The sequence below is a fragment of the Cervus elaphus genome, chromosome 25 (genome assembly GCF_910594005.1).
Source record: "Cervus elaphus chromosome 25, mCerEla1.1, whole genome shotgun sequence".
In the NCBI taxonomy this organism is placed as follows: Eukaryota; Metazoa; Chordata; class Mammalia; order Artiodactyla; family Cervidae; genus Cervus; species Cervus elaphus.
The window spans coordinates 17672779-17689763 of record NC_057839.1 but is presented as its reverse complement, the minus strand read 5'-3'; the positions used below and the strand labels follow the sequence as shown (position 1 = coordinate 17689763).

Sequence of the window (16985 nt, the reverse complement as noted above, 5' to 3'; positions counted from 1 at the left end):
CTGCCTGCCAAAGCAAGAGACACAGGAGATATAAGTTCCATCCCTGGGTCGGAAAGATCCCCTGGAGAAGGAAATGGCAACCCACCCCAGTATTCTTGCCTGGAAAATCCCATGGACAGAGGAGCCTGATGGGCTACAGTCCATGGGGTCACAAAGAATCAGACACGACTTAGTGACTGAGCACCTATTATATATACATATATATGAACACCTAAGAAAGAATATTAAAATTTTTATTCTATAAAAGTCTATAATTTTTGTAAATTTATAGTTTTATTATTACAGTTGACCCTAGAATAACAAGGGTTTCAACTGTACAGTTCCATTTATTCATGATTTTTTCAGTGGCTGCATCCAGCATGTGATTGGTTGAATCTGTACAGGTGGAACCACGGATATAGAGGACCAACTATAAAGTTGTACTCAAAATTTTAACTGTTGGGAGATTGACACTCCTAACTGCCCACATTGTTCTAGGGTCAAGTTTACTATTTGGCAGTGTATGTTAGACGCTATGTCAGAATACTTTCTAGAAACTGTCTTATAGTTTGGACTTTTTTCAAATAACCCCAACCAAGAATTAGCAGCATTAATTTCCTACTTAACCACTCTGTTCTGGTTTATTTCTAAACATCTTAATTAATTGCAGTATTTTCTTTGATTTAAGGAGACAGACTGAGTCTACTACAAGAAGACAACATCAAAAATAAGTCCCTTGTACTTTCTCTTCTACAAAAACCATGGCGACATCCCTCACACTTTCATTTCATATTGTGCTGAGTTCAATATTAAGCAAATGTAGAAGAAAAATTATGTGTGTTCTTACCAATTTGGCTGTGGTTGAAGAGAAAATGGTTGTAATATTTATCCTACTACAGCCAAAGACTTTCCTAGTCTGTGGTATCTTGTGAAGATTCTGGGCAGACTATTGGGATAGAATCCAATCAACTTAGTTTCTCAGAAATATTTCTCAAGATTAGCTTGTTTATTTTTATATTATTCACAGTCTCACTTTTCTAGGTATTTTAACAAGCATATCACAGTAATTAATTTACTACCTGATATACTCCTAAGGCAGTAGTAATTAATACCGAGTTTACCATCTAAGAAAATAGAGACAAAGCTTTTGTGAGGTCGCCTCGAGCCTTTACTTCAGAGAGTGACAAAGCTGGGAATAGAATGTAAAGTTGCTAACTCAAAATATTGAACCCAGTCCATTCAATGTGTTGGCTTTCTTTTGTGACTAAGCCAGAGATTTTTAAAAAATTAATCAGTGAGAATGTGTCTGTAATTATGTTCTAATCCAAAATAAGAGGGTGAGAAATTTTCCACTTCACCAAGAAAAAAGTGTAAGATTGCTGTGGTAACGATTTCAGTTTATGAAATTAATCAGACAAACAAACCAGAATAATCCTTATTCATTAAAGGATTAATTAATACCATTTGAAAACTTAGGTACTTTCTAAATCATTTTATTTCCTCCATTAAATGTGTTTTTATACTGTAGAGTTTAGAGACTAACTTTAGTTGATAAACTACCTGGATGAGTATTATATTTCCTAGGTTTCCTGATTGTTTTTTGACTGTGGGTACCATATAAGAAATGTTCAGAGCCACTAAGCCTAAGAGAGCACCTGAAGATTACAGCTCTCCATGGTTTGAGACAAAGAAGACTGGGTTTTCAGCCTACTCTGCTTTGACACACTACCATTTCCCACTCTCAATTATTTTCTTTAAGAATCCACTTTCCTCTGAAATATGACTTTCCTTTTTTAAAAAAATGTATTCATTAGAACAATATTTGTCAAATGCCTGAAAACATACAGGCACTGTTTTAAGGTCTAGACATAAATCGGCAAGTAAAGCAGAAAAGTCACCGCCCTCCGTGAACTCACAGGTTGGATCTAACTTTGGTGCCCTTTTCAGTTTGAGCTCACCAACATTCACTCACGTACTTTTTCAGTTTTCCACTTTTTCCAAAATGATAGGTTTCCAAATGTAGTGCCCTCATCTTTCTAGTGGCAGCTTCTTTCCTATTATATTTAAATGAGTTATTATGCACAGAGCACTTAAAATAACTGGCATATGGAAAGGCCTACTTGTGTAAGTGTCAGCTACAGGTCATAGTTGTGGTTTTTCCAGTAGTCATGTACGGATGTGTGAGTTGGACCATAAAGATGGCTGAGCGCCAAAGAATTGATAATTTCCAAACTGTAGTGTTGGAGAAGACTCTTGAGAGCCCTTTCAACTCTCAAACCAGTTGGAGAGTTGAAATTGGTCTCAGTTGAAAACCAGTAGGAGATCAAGCCAGTCAATCCTAAAGGAAATCAACCCTTAGTGTTCACTGGAAAGACTGATGCTGAAGCTGAAGCTTTGGCCCACCTAATGCAAAGAGCCAACTCATTGGAAAAGCCCCTGATGCTGGGAAAGATTGAAGGCAGAAGGAGAAGGGGACGGCAGAGGATGAGATGGTTAGATAGCATCACCGACTCAGTAGACATGAATTTGAGCAAACTCCAGGAAATAGTGAAAGACAGGGAATCCCGGAGTGTTGCAGTCCGTGGGGTCGCAAGGAATTGGACACGACTTAGGGACTGAACAACAAAACAGGTTGAACATAGTTGTTGTTGTTCAGAAGGTAGGAATAGCAAAGCGTTTTCCATCCTATCAGCATGCCAGCAGAACTGCTTATTCATAAGCAAATTCAGGATTATGGGTAAACCTCATAACAAGAATACTACCTGAGCATTTAAATTTAGAAAAATATAAATTGTTCTGATAATGCACATCACAAGAATTCTCTACATTTCTTCCAAGTTTAAATTTTATTGGTGCTTTGAAAAGATAATTTAATATACAGATATGTTTTTAGTCAAACAAGTATGTTAATAGAATGAAAAATATTGTATCTATTCCTTGCTTCTTCAACTGAGATTTAGTCCTTTGAAGGGAACCATAACTATAAAGTAGCTTATAGGCATAAAATGTGGTATTCTGTATTCTCTGCCAAATAATAATACCTCATATTTATATAACATGAATAGTTTACAAAATCCTGTCACATGACTCATTACACTTAGTTCTGTAACAGTCCTGAGAAGTAGATTAAACAAGTATTGTGTCCATTTTGCAAATGAAGAAACCAGAGTATTAAAGATACTTAGTATTCACCCTAACTTAAACAGTAGATTTGAGGAGTCAGATCTTCTGTCCAGTATTCTTTCCACTATAAAACTGCAAAGCATTGTTTCCTTTTAAAATAAAGTAAAAGAAGCCACAAGCAATACGACCTGTTAGCTTGAAGCCAGAATCAGCAGACAGAGGACTGGCCTATAATTTACAGCATTACCACTAAGATTAAATAAAATGACCCCCATCCAACTCACCCTCTGACCCCAGGTTCCAGAAAGCATATTTGGACACAGTCAACTTCAGATGAAGCATAATTTGATCATCTTTTTTTCTACTCTCACTTCATTAAATGTACCTTGTTAGAGCTATCATTAAAAATGGGGGTTGGAAAGAATGGATAAAATCTGAACCAGATTATAGAACAGTCTAGGCAGGTAAAAAAAAAAAAAATTCTGAGACCGTGAAGAGAGCCAGAAATACTGAGTATGGTCCTTTCAAGTAATGGCACATATTTTCACATTTAAATTAGATTATTCTGATAGATGGGGAAAATGTATTTTTCCAGGATATTTTTCGAAGTTTCTTCCTAAAATAATTAGGGGGAAATCCAATAAGATCTGGGGAGTCAGTTTCTCTTTGTCTCTTTCTCTCTCTTACCCACTTGCCTTTGCTCTCTTCATCACTGAATATGGGAAATGCATTGTTTTCCTTGATTTAGGGAAGTGTAGATGCCAGGAAACTTGAAATTGTAATTTTATCAACTAACTCAAACTAATACCATAATAAGAAAATACCTTTTAAAAAGCTTCTTAGAAATGAGTTCAAATAACTTAACAACCTAGGGTGGTTCAGCACACTTCATTTCATTTTGTAAAAGGCTCACAAACACTTGTGACCTGCACGGTATAAATTGTGGCTTCCTCCTTGCTTCACCTAAGGGAGTTCAGATTCCTTTCATGATCAGATTTTTATCTTATTTTCTTTATTCCCAATTTTATTTACCCATTCTTCATTTCCCCAAAATATTACTCCTCTCCATCATGTGTATCCTGCACTATGTTGCTTTCATGCTTTGGTTGTATTGTCTTTTCTACCTGCGGTGGTTAAATATTATTGCTCCTTTAAGGCCCAGTTCTGCTTCCACTTCCACCACCCAGTTTTTCCCTCTCCCTCCTCTGCATAAATTTCATAATTACTTTATCAGGACCTCTCGTATGTCATTTGCACCTTCGCATAGTTGAAGAGTATGTCTTGTCCATTTTCCAGCCTATAAGCTCTACACCATCACAACTGTCTTTTTTCCCTCACCCTCATGTGTAACAGTGCCCCCACCATAATGGTTTGCCATGTAATAGGCTAGAAAAAGCGTGGACTTTGAAGTCTGACAGCCCTAATTTCAGATTCTTGCTCTGTCATTTATTAGCCATATAACGTTGGGCAAATTACTTAAACTCTCTGAACCTCTGTTTCTTCATACATAAAATGGAGATGATCATACTCCTGTTGTTAACAGCATAAATTTATGGTGAGAAGTCAAGCACAGAGTTATGAGTATCTCAGACAAGCTAGATCCTAAACACTGGTGATGGTGCTGGTAGGAGTAGTCATACTTGTATTTTAGAAGCCACTTTACTGTTTGTTTCCTCGGTCACATAGAGGACAGGAAGACTCTGTCATACCACACATGAAATGATTTAAGGACTATTTTGAACCAGTTTAGAAACTCTCATAATTAACTTGGAGAAAAGTACTTCATGAGCTTACTACAAAATAATAGAATCCTCCTTTAAGTACTGTTAGCAATTATGTTATTCTGCACAGTTGAATTTGCTAGGGGAGTCATATCCTCAGGAGATTTTAGATAGCAGTTATTTCTTCAGTATCCTCCTTGATTGACTTTATGAAATCTTTTTATTTTTAAATATTCAGGATTTTTTTCCTTATTGCTACAACACAGAGTACGTATTAATAATTTGTAGGCTCCACATTCAGAATAACAGGCCAACATAGGGATGTTGTCAAAATGTCCATCAAATTATAAGAAATGTGTGTCATACCATCTGGAGAAGTACAAAGTGTGTTCTGTTGAGGGGTCTGGGGACAACATCAGTCAACCATGTACTAGTCTTGAGGTCCATATGAGGCAGAATAAGGTAAAAGTGAATAGGAGGACAGGCTATAGCCAACAGGTGGGGAGCTGGAGCCCCCAGAAGAAAAGGCGTTTATGCCCGTCAGTAATCCTCAGTGACCATTTATATATTGTATTTGTTTCTTGTGATCATTATTAATAAGAATGGAGAAGCATCTGATGAAAAGCTTATCAGATAGTCATATAATTAAAAATGTTTATTAGTAAAATATAAGACAATTAAGCCTAATTGAAATCAGTTTAATGGTTAGTGTTCAGAACCTGTCTTTACCAATCTATGTTCTTTTATCACTGAATTTACTAGATAAATTCATTTAACTTTATTTGAATTGATTTTTAGTATATGTGTTGTGGTAATTAATTTATGTGCTGTATGACTATACGTTATTTCCAGCATGACTGCTATTTGAATTATAGACTTGACAATCAGTATCCTCTCTCTAAAAAATAGAGACAAACTTTCATATTTGGAAAGGAGTGAAACTTAAGCTTCCCATTCCAGTATTCTTGGGCTTTCCTGGTGGCTTAGATGGTAAAGAATCCACCTGCAATGCAGGAGACCTGGGTTTGACCCCTGGATTGGGAAGATCCTCTGGAGGAGGGCATGGCAACCCACTCCAGTATTCCTGCCTGGAGAATCCCCATGGACGGAAGAGCCTGATGGGCTTCAGTCCATGGGGTCGCAAAGAGTCAGACACAAGTGAGTGACTAAACATACATGAGACTTTAAAAAAACAAGTTTTTTAAATTACTAAGAGAAGACTATATTTGCGGGTTAAAAATTCCAGGAAGTTTCAAAAAGCAAAACTTGAATTTTCTGTATACCAGCTATTTACAATAGCATTTACATTGTACTAATTGTTGTAAGAACCTGCCTGCCAATGCAGGAGACGTTAGAGATGCATGTTTCGTTCGATCCTTGGGTTGGGAAGATTCCCTGGAGAAGGGAATGGCAACCCACTCGAGTATTCTTGCCTGAAGAATCCCACAGACAGAAGAGCATGGCAGGCTATAGTCTGTGGAGTTGCAAAGAGTCAGACACAACTGAAGCAACTTAGCACACAAAATGTTTTAGGTAATCTAGAGATAATTTAAAGGTGATGGGAGGATGTGCATATTTATATGCAAATACTATATCATTTTATATAAGGAACTTGAGCATCCTTGGATTTTAGTCTGGATGTTGAAGATCCTAGAACCAGTTCCCCACAGATACTGAGGGACAACTGTATATACTTGAAAGTGGTGTGTGGTTATTAGACTGTAATGAAATACATCTGCAGTGATTATGCACTACAAAGAAAAAGTACACATAGCAATGTATAGAGAGAGGAAACGGCATTGGGTTATCAGAAAATCTGGTTTCTGATATTCTTAGCTTAGCATAACCATTTAACCTCTCTGAACCTAAGTTTTCTCATCTGTAAAATAAGCAAATTATTACTGTTCAAAAACTTCTTAGTGTTAATATTTTATGTTGTGATTCAGCACATATTCCTTTTGTATTAAATTTAAATTTAAAAATTAAGATTTAATAACTAGTAGAATATGAACATACAGACCCCTAGATATGAACTGTCATATATTCATTAGTCACCCCTTCTGGAAGTGCCTAAATTGAAAAAAAAAAAAAATATATATATATATATATAGTTCTAGTTATATTCCAAATGGAAATACAAAATGGAATACAGTCTGAAAATGTGGATAAATTTAACTGAATTATAATGTGTTACCTTTATATTTCTTAAATCATCTAATAGAAAAACACAGAGGAAGGTAGTCTATATTACTTTGGAGAATTATTTTAAGCTCCAAAATAACATGATGAAATGAGGCTAGGATGAACAACAGAGAAAGAAAAAATTTTTTAATTTGTGTAAATGTAGATAATTCCATTTGACATTCAATGTTGAGGCATACCTCAATGTGTAGTATTCAATATTCAAGCATAGTATTTCACATAGTACCTAAATTATTTAATCACTTTTGACTAATTTTCATGAAGTTCTAGAGGCTTATTTTGACCACCAGATGGAGCCAGCATTGTTTGATTTGTAGAATTAAAAATATACTGAAAATAAAAATTGGTTAAATGAAATTAATAAGTTGTAGATTTTTTACTTTGGCACATAGTACAGAAAAAATTAAACTTTTAGCCCAGTCTTTGCCTAAATTTCTGCCTAGTCTTCATAAATGTGAATATAGATACCTCCATTAAATAATTTCTTTATTGTGAATTAGTTTTTGTATTAGCAGTTTCATTGGATAAACCAGTTTTCTTCTCATCACCTTTTAAAGATATCATCTAAGCACTTTCAGTTATTTTTAAAACAAAATTAGTACAAAAAATAAATATTGTGGATTATAATTATGGCTATATTACATGTAAGCTCTCATTTTAATGTCACAGAATATTCCCAATGTTATCATTTCTATAGTGGATTTTCTTAATAAAACAAACCAAAAAACCAGGCATTTTGACTGAGGTGGAAGATATGCAGTTTATCCCCAGGAGCTCCTCAAGGAGACAGTATAAAGCTTCAATGATTGGCTGTAGCTCTTACAAAGATTCTCCCCAGAAAGCTCAATGCTCAAGGGCTTCATCAGGGATAACTGCCTTCAGGTTGGCTTCTACTCCTCTCACCTCTGTTTAATAAGCATCAGAAATTATCTAACCCCTTACAACTCAACTTAATTAGGCAGCTATCTATTGAAAAAATATTTGTACACTAGGGGCCCCAAACCCCTACAAGGCCCTCAAGGAGCCATTCCATCCAGCAAGAGCCACAAGGCAACCATGGACACTGTTGTAATTTAAGATCTAAAAATGAGCACACTGTTTATTTGTCCATTCAGTTTCTATTTATTGAATACGTACTATATGCAAGGAGTATACTAGCCCGCAATCAGGGCACTGTCCCTGCCATTTGAGTTTATAGCTGAAGGGGCAGTACAAAGAAAATTAGGATATAGTTAAGTGAGAAGCTACAAAGTGTTTAAAAATTCAAATGAGGGAAATATACGATTAATTAAGGGGAATCAAGAAAAGCCATAAAGGACTCTTTCTAGATGGAAATTATTTTCATTAACCCCACTGTTTGGCATATCACAGTTCCTATTTATTATGGTCCAGGAGGAATTCAAGACCTGTTTTGGTAGGACTTTATATTTCATCAGGACACTTCCAGTATGATGACATGATGCCTTTTTATGTCAAATTGGAATATCTTCTAAGTTTTCTTTTGTTTCAGACATGAAGAAAAAATAACCACACTGGTTAAGAGATTGTACTTTGGAGCTGGACTGCGTGGTTTTTATTCCCATGTTTATAATCCCCTAGATAAGTTATTTAACCTCTCACTGCCCTAGTTACCTTATCAGCAGAATGGGTTAATAATATGTTGTTTATGAGGATTAAACAAGTAATTCAAGGTACCAGTATCTGGCACTTGGTACTTGAAATGTTAGCTATCATGTTATTTATTATTTTCCTTTTTTTGCATCATGTTAGCTATTTTCAAGTCTGGTGCTTTTCCTAGAATTAATTTAAGGAATATATAAAATTTGATAAAAACATACTGTGTAGCTTCCAGTATGATGAGATACAATTAGATGTTAGTAACTTTGGTATTTTTCCATATTCATATTCATTAAAGTCTGTCCCTTTTCAGATGTTGTTTACTATTATCACTAACATATCACCTTTATTTATATAAAAATTTTTATTATGGGAATTTTTCAAAAATTTCCTTGAAATAGTGGGTCTAGATCTATTTAAAAATCATGTGCGTGCTTAGTCGCTTAGTCGTGTCCAACTTTTTGCAGCCCACTGGGCTCCTCTGTCCATGGAGTTTTCCAGGCAAGTATACTGGAGTGGGTTTCTGTTCGTTCTCCAAGGGATCTTCCTGATTCAGGAATCGAACTTGCATCTACTGTGTCTCCTGCATTGCAGGCACTGCAGGATGGCTCATTACCCACTGAGCCATCGGGGAAGGCTATTTAAAATCATAAGTAGCTTTATTAACAGTTTCTAACACATAATAATCACTTAATAAACTTTTTTTTTAATGGATGAATATGCACCTACTTGAAGCTTTTAGTTGCTTGAGCTCTAATACTGAGACAGTAGAAGGTATAAGCCCTTTTATCTATGAAGTGAGATTTGTAGATAGATACCATTGGCTCATTAGCTAAGTAACCAGTAATTGAGTAGTCATCACCCATTTCTGCTCAGAACAAAATAGTTTTGTAATGAAGAGAGTCAAGTGGAACAAAAATTATGTTTCTGACTAGTTCTTAGGGAAGAGTTAGAGACATTCTTTATAACACACAGGGGGGAAAGTACAGTATTAATGTCACTAAAACTCAGAGTCAGAACATAAGTTTTAGCCCAAGTTCTGCTTCTAATCCACATGGGACACTAGCTAAGTTCTGGTGCTCTAATAAACTGATGCTCTAATAGTAAATTGATGGTTATAGTGATGTTGGACATTCTTGTCACCAAACCCTTTTAAATATATTTTCTAATATTATCTTGGAGGTGACTAATATGTTTAAATTTTGTTATTCTGATACTATGCAGGCTTCCCTGGAGAAGGAAATGGCAAACCACTCCAGTATTCCTGCCTGGACAATCCCATGGACATAGGAGCCTGGCAGGCTATAGCCCGTGGTGTCGCAAAGAGTCAGGCACAACTGAGCGACTTCACTTTCACACTTTTTTTCACTCTAACACTATAGCACAAGTAATGGCTTCCCTGGTGGCTCAGGTGGTGAAGAATGCACCTGCAATGCAGGAGACCCAGGTTCAATCCCTGGGTCGGGAAGATCCCTTGGAGAAGGAAATGGCAACCCACTCCAGTATTCGTGCCTGGGAAATCCCATGGACAGAGGAGCCTGGCGGGCTATAGTCCATGGGGTCACAAATAGTTGGACATGACTGAACGACTAACACAACAACAATAGCATAGGTAAGCTTTAAACCCTCTCTTGGTGGCTAAGAGTCTATGCAAGAATCAGCAACATAATACTTATAATCAGTGGCTTAATTTCTTAACTATTTTTACATATATTATGTTTACTTTACCCATCAGATTACTTTCTAGAATGAAAAACCTATATCGTGTTTACTTTAGATATCATTTATAGTGTCAGGCATACAGTGGGAACACATTAAGTTTTGTTTTCTGAACTGAACTTTTAATTGAAGACAGTAGGGCACAGTATGAGATTTTAGTATCAGAGAGACTTGGGTTCAAGTTACAGCTTTAGTATATTCTAATTGTGGTGTTGGACACGACTGAGCGACTGAACTGAACTGAATTGTGGTGTTAACCCTGTTTCCTAATTTGTAAAATAGGTTTATGGATGCTTTCTTCATGAAGAATCAAAGAACCTTAGCATGGTACCTAACATATAGTAGGTATTTAGTAAATGTTCTTTTTTCCCCCTTTCTTCATTCCTATTTAGCATACATTTTGTTGAGATTTCAGTTAATTACAAATAGTTGTCATATTGCATTATTATTTATAAATTATCCAGCATATATTAAGATTTTTAAGAATGGTATTACACATGGAGCACTCTCTACTTAAAGAAACTGATTTTTTTTCAAGCCCCTTTTCTATTTTATTAGATAGTTTTATGTCACTAACATCATCCCGTCAAGTACTCAATTTTTGCTTATTCAGGGGCATTCAAAGTGAAAGTGAAAGTTGCTTAGGCATATTAGACTCTTTGCAACCCCGTGGACTGTAGCCTGTGAGGCTCTTCTGTCCATGGAATGTTCCAGGCCAGAATACTGGAGTGGATAGCCATTCCCTTCTCCAGGGGATCTTCCCAAGTGAGGGATCAAACCCAGGTCTCCCACATTGCAGGCAGATTCTTTACCGTCTGAGCCACCAGAGAAGCCATGAATGTGCTACTTTTTCTTCTGGCCACATGGACTGAGTTAAAACAGAACATGTTTCTCCAAATATATAGGAATGCTAGATAAAATATGATCCAGCCCAATTTAAATCTTAGCTAAATCTATATGGAATCTAGGGAAATGGTACTGATGAACCCATTTGCAGGGCAGGAATAGAGACACAAATACAGAGAATGGATTTATGGACACAACATGGGAAGGAGAGAGAGAGAAGCGTCGACGTGTACCCACTACCACGTGCAAAACAGCTAGAGGGAAGCTTCTGTGTGACAGAGGCAGGCCAGCCCAGTGTCCTGTGATGATGCAGAGAGTGGAGTGGAGGCGGGGCGAGAGGAAGGCTCAAGAAAGAAGGCTGATTCACCTTGTAAGGCAGGAACCCATGCAACAGGGTAAAGCAGTTATCCTCCAACTAGAAAATAAATATTTAGCTAAGCTTCAAAGAGACAGAGAGGGGGCCGGCGGGGGTTAGGGAAAGTGGAAATGAGAGAGAGGGGGCAAGAAAGAAAAGAAAAGTCCTAGGTACTAGAAACAAAGGGGAGGCCTAACTAGAGCATTAAATGCTCAAATTGACACAGTAGTTGCCCAGGGGGATATTGAAACCAGATGTAGGCTCTGATAGCTAGAAGCTCCGGTTTTAATATCACACTTAGAGATACAGTCTTGGATCAAAAGAGGAAGGAACTAGAAAAACTGTCCTCCTGGTCAGGAAGTCCACAATGAAGCTCATCATTTTTCATAACTATATATGGAAGGGGAAAAAAAAAGTCTGTCATAAAAAATCAAAACTCTAAACTGCTACCAGGCACAGCTATAAAGTCTGAATGTACACTACCTATGTAGTACAGAAATCCTAAGCCAGGAAATTAACTTGGAGGAAAATGGCTGTGCACTAATGGAACCCCTTAATTTCCTGGTGGAAACAAATGCAGAAGCTCTCTGTAGTAATGCTGACACAATCCTGGGTGCCAGGGGCTCCTCAGGAGCATGATGGAGATGCAGCTCTAGCTGTAGGCACACTCAGAATCAAAAATGAGGAAACGCATGGAGATTAACCACTGTGGGGAGAGAGTCAGAAGCCACAACAAAAGCAACTCCAAGAGTAACCCAGAAGATAAAACATAACAAGTGTGTTTAAGATAAAGAAGTTTTTAAATATATAAAAATCATAATAAAAAACTTAGGCTATCAAAAAAATATCTAGAATATCTAGAATTATATGATTATTAAAATCAACAACTCAGTTTATGTCTTAAAACTGATTAGATACAACTAAACAGAGAATTAGTGAACTAAAGTAGAGCTAAGGAAATTACTCAGAGTATAGTACTGAGGAATAAAAACATGAAAAATGAATGTGCTGTGAACATTTGATCATACTATAAACAGAAGTGCTTTATACTGATATAATGTGCCCCATTAGGAAATACAAGAGTTCACCATATTTTTTCACACAGTTGGGTTTGTGTAGCAGATAATCATTGCATTTGGCTATGTGTACCATGTTGAAGTGTTTGAGTTACAGTTTCTATGCAGTCCAAATGGAACCTTATCAGGCTTATTCCTGGTATCACAGATGTATATAACTAAAGACCAGCTGATCTCACAGCTGTTGTAAAGCTGTTTGTTCATTTTGGCTAGAAATTTAAAAAGGAGGAGAAGAAACACATCTGAAAAAACAGACAGTTAAAAATCTCAGAAGACTGAGAACTAGAGAAACCATAATTACCAAGAACTAGATAACTACAATCTAGCTAATTAACATATATCTGTCACCTCACAGCGTTACACTTTGTGTATGTGTGGTGATCAACTTTCTTAGCAAATTTTAGGTATACAATACAGTATTATTAACTGTATTTACCGTGCTGTACCTTAAATCTCCAGAACCTTCCTATCCCACATGATTGAATCTTTGTACCCTTTGACATCAAAATCATATTAGGTAACCATAAGAATACTCCTTGTTTCTTTTTTTTTTTAAGAAAAAAGAAAATTTTGTTTAACTAGATAATCTCTTGAACACAATGGCTGGTTATTAGTATATTACACATTAATTATGCTTCTCAAACTAGGTAACAAAGAGGCAAGCAACAAACCAAGGCTTGAGTAGAACAGTTTGTGACATTCTTGATTACAGCTGGCTCATCTTGGTTTGTCAGCCAAAGATGAGAAGATATAGGTTTGTTTCTTAAGTCACAAATTGTCATTAATATATATAAATGTAAGTATTGTAAAATATTGGTACTTTTTTTTTTAGGCAACACTGTATTCTGTGAACCCAGATGTTAACTAATTTTTATATGGAATTTATTGCAGGATCAAATCCATAATTATTTTTTTCTCATTTCTAATTTAGTAAAAATTACTTTCATCTGCTTCTGGGTAACTGTCCTGATTTTTTATTAGATATATATGTATTCTATGATGCTATTAAATCAAAGTTGTTTGTTGTTGTTTCGTTATTGTTTTAACTGGGGAGCAGAAGTGGAAAGTAATTGGAAAATCAACCAATATTGAAGGACTATATCTTGTAAGGCAAAGGAGTAATATGAAATGGTATTGCTGAATTTTAGGAATATCTTATTTTAAAGGTGAGATAGGTGATTTTAAAGTCAAATAATTACAAGTGAGAACAACTATAATAGTACAGTATAAAATAAAGACATTAAAATTGGTTGTTTAATTAACATCAGTCATTTTCTAGGAAATCATTGTGGAGCTTGTAGAGTTTATTGGTTTGTTTGTTGAGTTGTTTTTTTTTTTTATTAGTTGGAGGCTAATTACTTTACAATATTGTAGTGGTTTTTGCCATACATTGACATGAATCAGTCATAGATTTACATGTGTTCCCCATCCTGAACCCCCCTCCCACCTCCCTCCCTACCCCATCCCTCTGGGTCATCCCAGTGCTGTGGTACGTATACACAATGGAATATTACTCAGCCATTAAAAAGAATACATTTGAATCAGTTCTAATGAGATGGATGAAACTGGAGCCCATTATACAGAGTGAAGTAAGCCAGAAAGAGTTTTCTTTTTTTAAATGGAGGAAAGCAGTCCCAGGTTCTGACCTCCTCTTCAGCGATAGACATTCATAGACTTCAGTATGAATCCATACAGCCTTTTTACTGTTTATTCTAAAACTAGTCTATTATTCCTCAGAGGAAGAGGCTGCTCCAGATGGTGCTGTTGCAGAATACAGACGAGAAAAGCGAAAATATGAAGCTTTGAGGAAGCAGCAGGCAAAGACAGGAACTTCCCGGGAAGACCAGGTAACTTCACAAACCAAAATTCATATGCAATTCATTGCCTTTTAATTGTTGTGCAGGAGTTGTCAACAGAACCTATTTTGATTATACATGAGGGAAAACATTACATCTTAAAAATTAAAAAGGATATATTAACATACAGTGAGGTGACCAGGACCTTGGCCGTTCAAGCAAAGATCCAGATGATAGAGTTCTTTCCAGATAGAAAGGTATAAAACCTAAGACTTTCAAATTTTAACTTTGTGCATGCGTGCTAAGTCACTTCAGTCATGTCCGGCTCTTTGCGACCCCATGCATTGTAGCCTGCCAGACTCCTCTGTCCAAGGGATTCTCTAGGCAGGAATACTGGAGTGGGTTGCCATGCCCTCCTCCAGGGTATCTTCCTTATCCAGGGATTGATCTCAGGTCTCTTTAGGTCTCCGCATTGGCAGGTGGGTTCTTTACCACTAGCGCCACCTAGGAAGCCTAAATCATGGGGGCCTGGTATAGACCTTAGGTATCCTCGGGGATCTTCCTGACGCAGGAATTGACCCAGGTCTCCCTCATTTCCAGCAGATTCTTTTCTGTCTGAACCTCCAGGGAAGTCCTCCCTAATTAAACACAGGAACCTGGTAAAACCACATATTACCAGACACTCAGATAGAATCTTTGCTAAGTGAATATCATGAGACCGTAATTATAAATGATGAAGGGCTCAGCATCTCACCTGCTGCCTAGCCAACTTCGCTTGAAATAGTATACTGCCTATAAATAAGGCACTTGGTCTGCTAGTTAACTTCTACCATAAACAATATTGCCAAACTCTCTTTACTGAAAGTAATTCCTGAATCTTTAGCTAGTAATATAAGAAGATTGTCAGAAATCAAGAATAAAAAAGATAGGAAGTTAGCTCAACATCTTGGGGGTCAACACCATGCAGCACTTGGCACTTGATGAGATGGATCCCTTGAGCAGCCCTTTATGTTGAAAAGCTAGGGGGGCAGACCAAAATTATTTATATTTGGTGCTGCCGTGTATATATATATATGAGAACATATCATTTTAGGCATATAAATAAAACAGGCAAAAGTAAATTAAAAAGCCCAAGCCTGTTTGAATAAATTAATCTAATCAGGAACTATATTATAAATGACACCTAATTACTGGTAAGGAAGATCACGCATCAGTGCCTAGCGTGAAAATAATCATAGGGAAAATTCAACGAGAATTCAGGTATAGGAAATTATAATTACAGAGAACTAACTTATGTGCAATTTTCAAAAGAAATGGCACATCAAGTGAAATTAAGAAAAGTGCTTTATTAACTTGTTTTCATGGAGTCACAAAGTCCTCTGAATGTATTACCAAAAGATGTTAAGGATCACTGTTATTCTTGCATTTCTCTTTCTTCCTGCTAGTAAATAATTATTAAAAATCTACCATGTCCTCATCACTGTAATTGGTGGTAAACAAGGCAGAAACAGCCCTATCTTCTCTGAGCTATCAGAAAGAAAGGCAGTTAAACAAGTAATACCAACAAAAGGGGATGAGCATTATGACAGGTTAGATACATTAAATTATGTAAATGTATCAGAGTAGGACCTAATATGGCATAAGAATCCAGAAAGGCTTCCCTGAGAAAATGATTTGTCAGCTGAGCTTTGAGGGTTAGTGAGGAGATACATGGCTAGACAAGAATAGTATATGAGAAGTCTTTAAACTCTTTGCAAAGAACTAAAAGATGTTAAGTATGACTGGAACTTAAACTAAGAGAAAGAAAGAGATGAGGCTGGAGAGGTAAGCAGGAGCCAGTTCACACAAGATATTTTTGAGCCATATGAAGGAGTTGAGATTTACCCTAAAAGCAATGGGGAGACATCGAAGAAAGAAGGTATTATAATCTCATTTGCTGTTTGGGAAGATTCCTTCAACCTGGTTGCTGTATGGAGAGTAGAGAACCCGGGGCAGGACTAGAGGAGCAAATGCCATTTGAGAGACCCATGTATACACATGTGTGCAAAAGGTCTACCAGGGGAGGCGCCATCAAAACAGCTTCTTCATCAACACAGCTGGAAGGCTCACTCTGTGCTGAAGAGAATGTGGTTAGTGGTTAGTCCTTTTCTCCTCCTGCAGGAGCCAGAAGACTGATTCCTCTGGATGCCAAACAGAAATACCTCCATGCAGATCCTATTTTCTTCCATTTCTTTCCACAGTGTCTGCTTTTTTGGCTAGTATCTGTCTTGCCTTTCAAATGCAACTAGAGAAAGTCCAATCTTGAAAATAGGAAATGTTTAGAAAGAACAGCCAAATGCAGAGTTCCAGTGAATGGCAAAGAGAGATAAGGCCTTTTTAAATGAACAATGCAGAGAAATAGAGGAAAACAATAGAGTGGAAAAGACTAGGGATCTCTTCAAGAAAATTGGAGTCATCAAGGGAACATTTCATGTAAAGATGGGCTCAATAAAGGACAGAAATGGCAAGGACCTAACAGAAGCAGAAGAGATTAAGAAAAGGGGGCACCGAT

General features: G+C 36.7%; 1 protein-coding gene across 3 annotated transcripts in view; it reads left to right on the top strand.

Annotated features, from left to right (window-relative positions):
* CWC27 (CWC27 spliceosome associated cyclophilin) overlaps window positions 1-16985 on the top strand; it is a 245543-nt gene that overhangs the window by 173104 nt on the left and 55454 nt on the right. For all 3 annotated transcript variants that reach the window (XR_006337842.1, XM_043887741.1, XM_043887740.1), the window contains exon 12: window positions 14376-14485. Coding sequence is in view for 2 of the 3 variants with exons in the window: in XM_043887741.1 (XP_043743676.1) it covers window positions 14376-14485 (110 nt within the window). In the remaining variant the exon portion in view is untranslated. The remainder of the gene's footprint in view (window positions 1-14375; window positions 14486-16985) is intronic.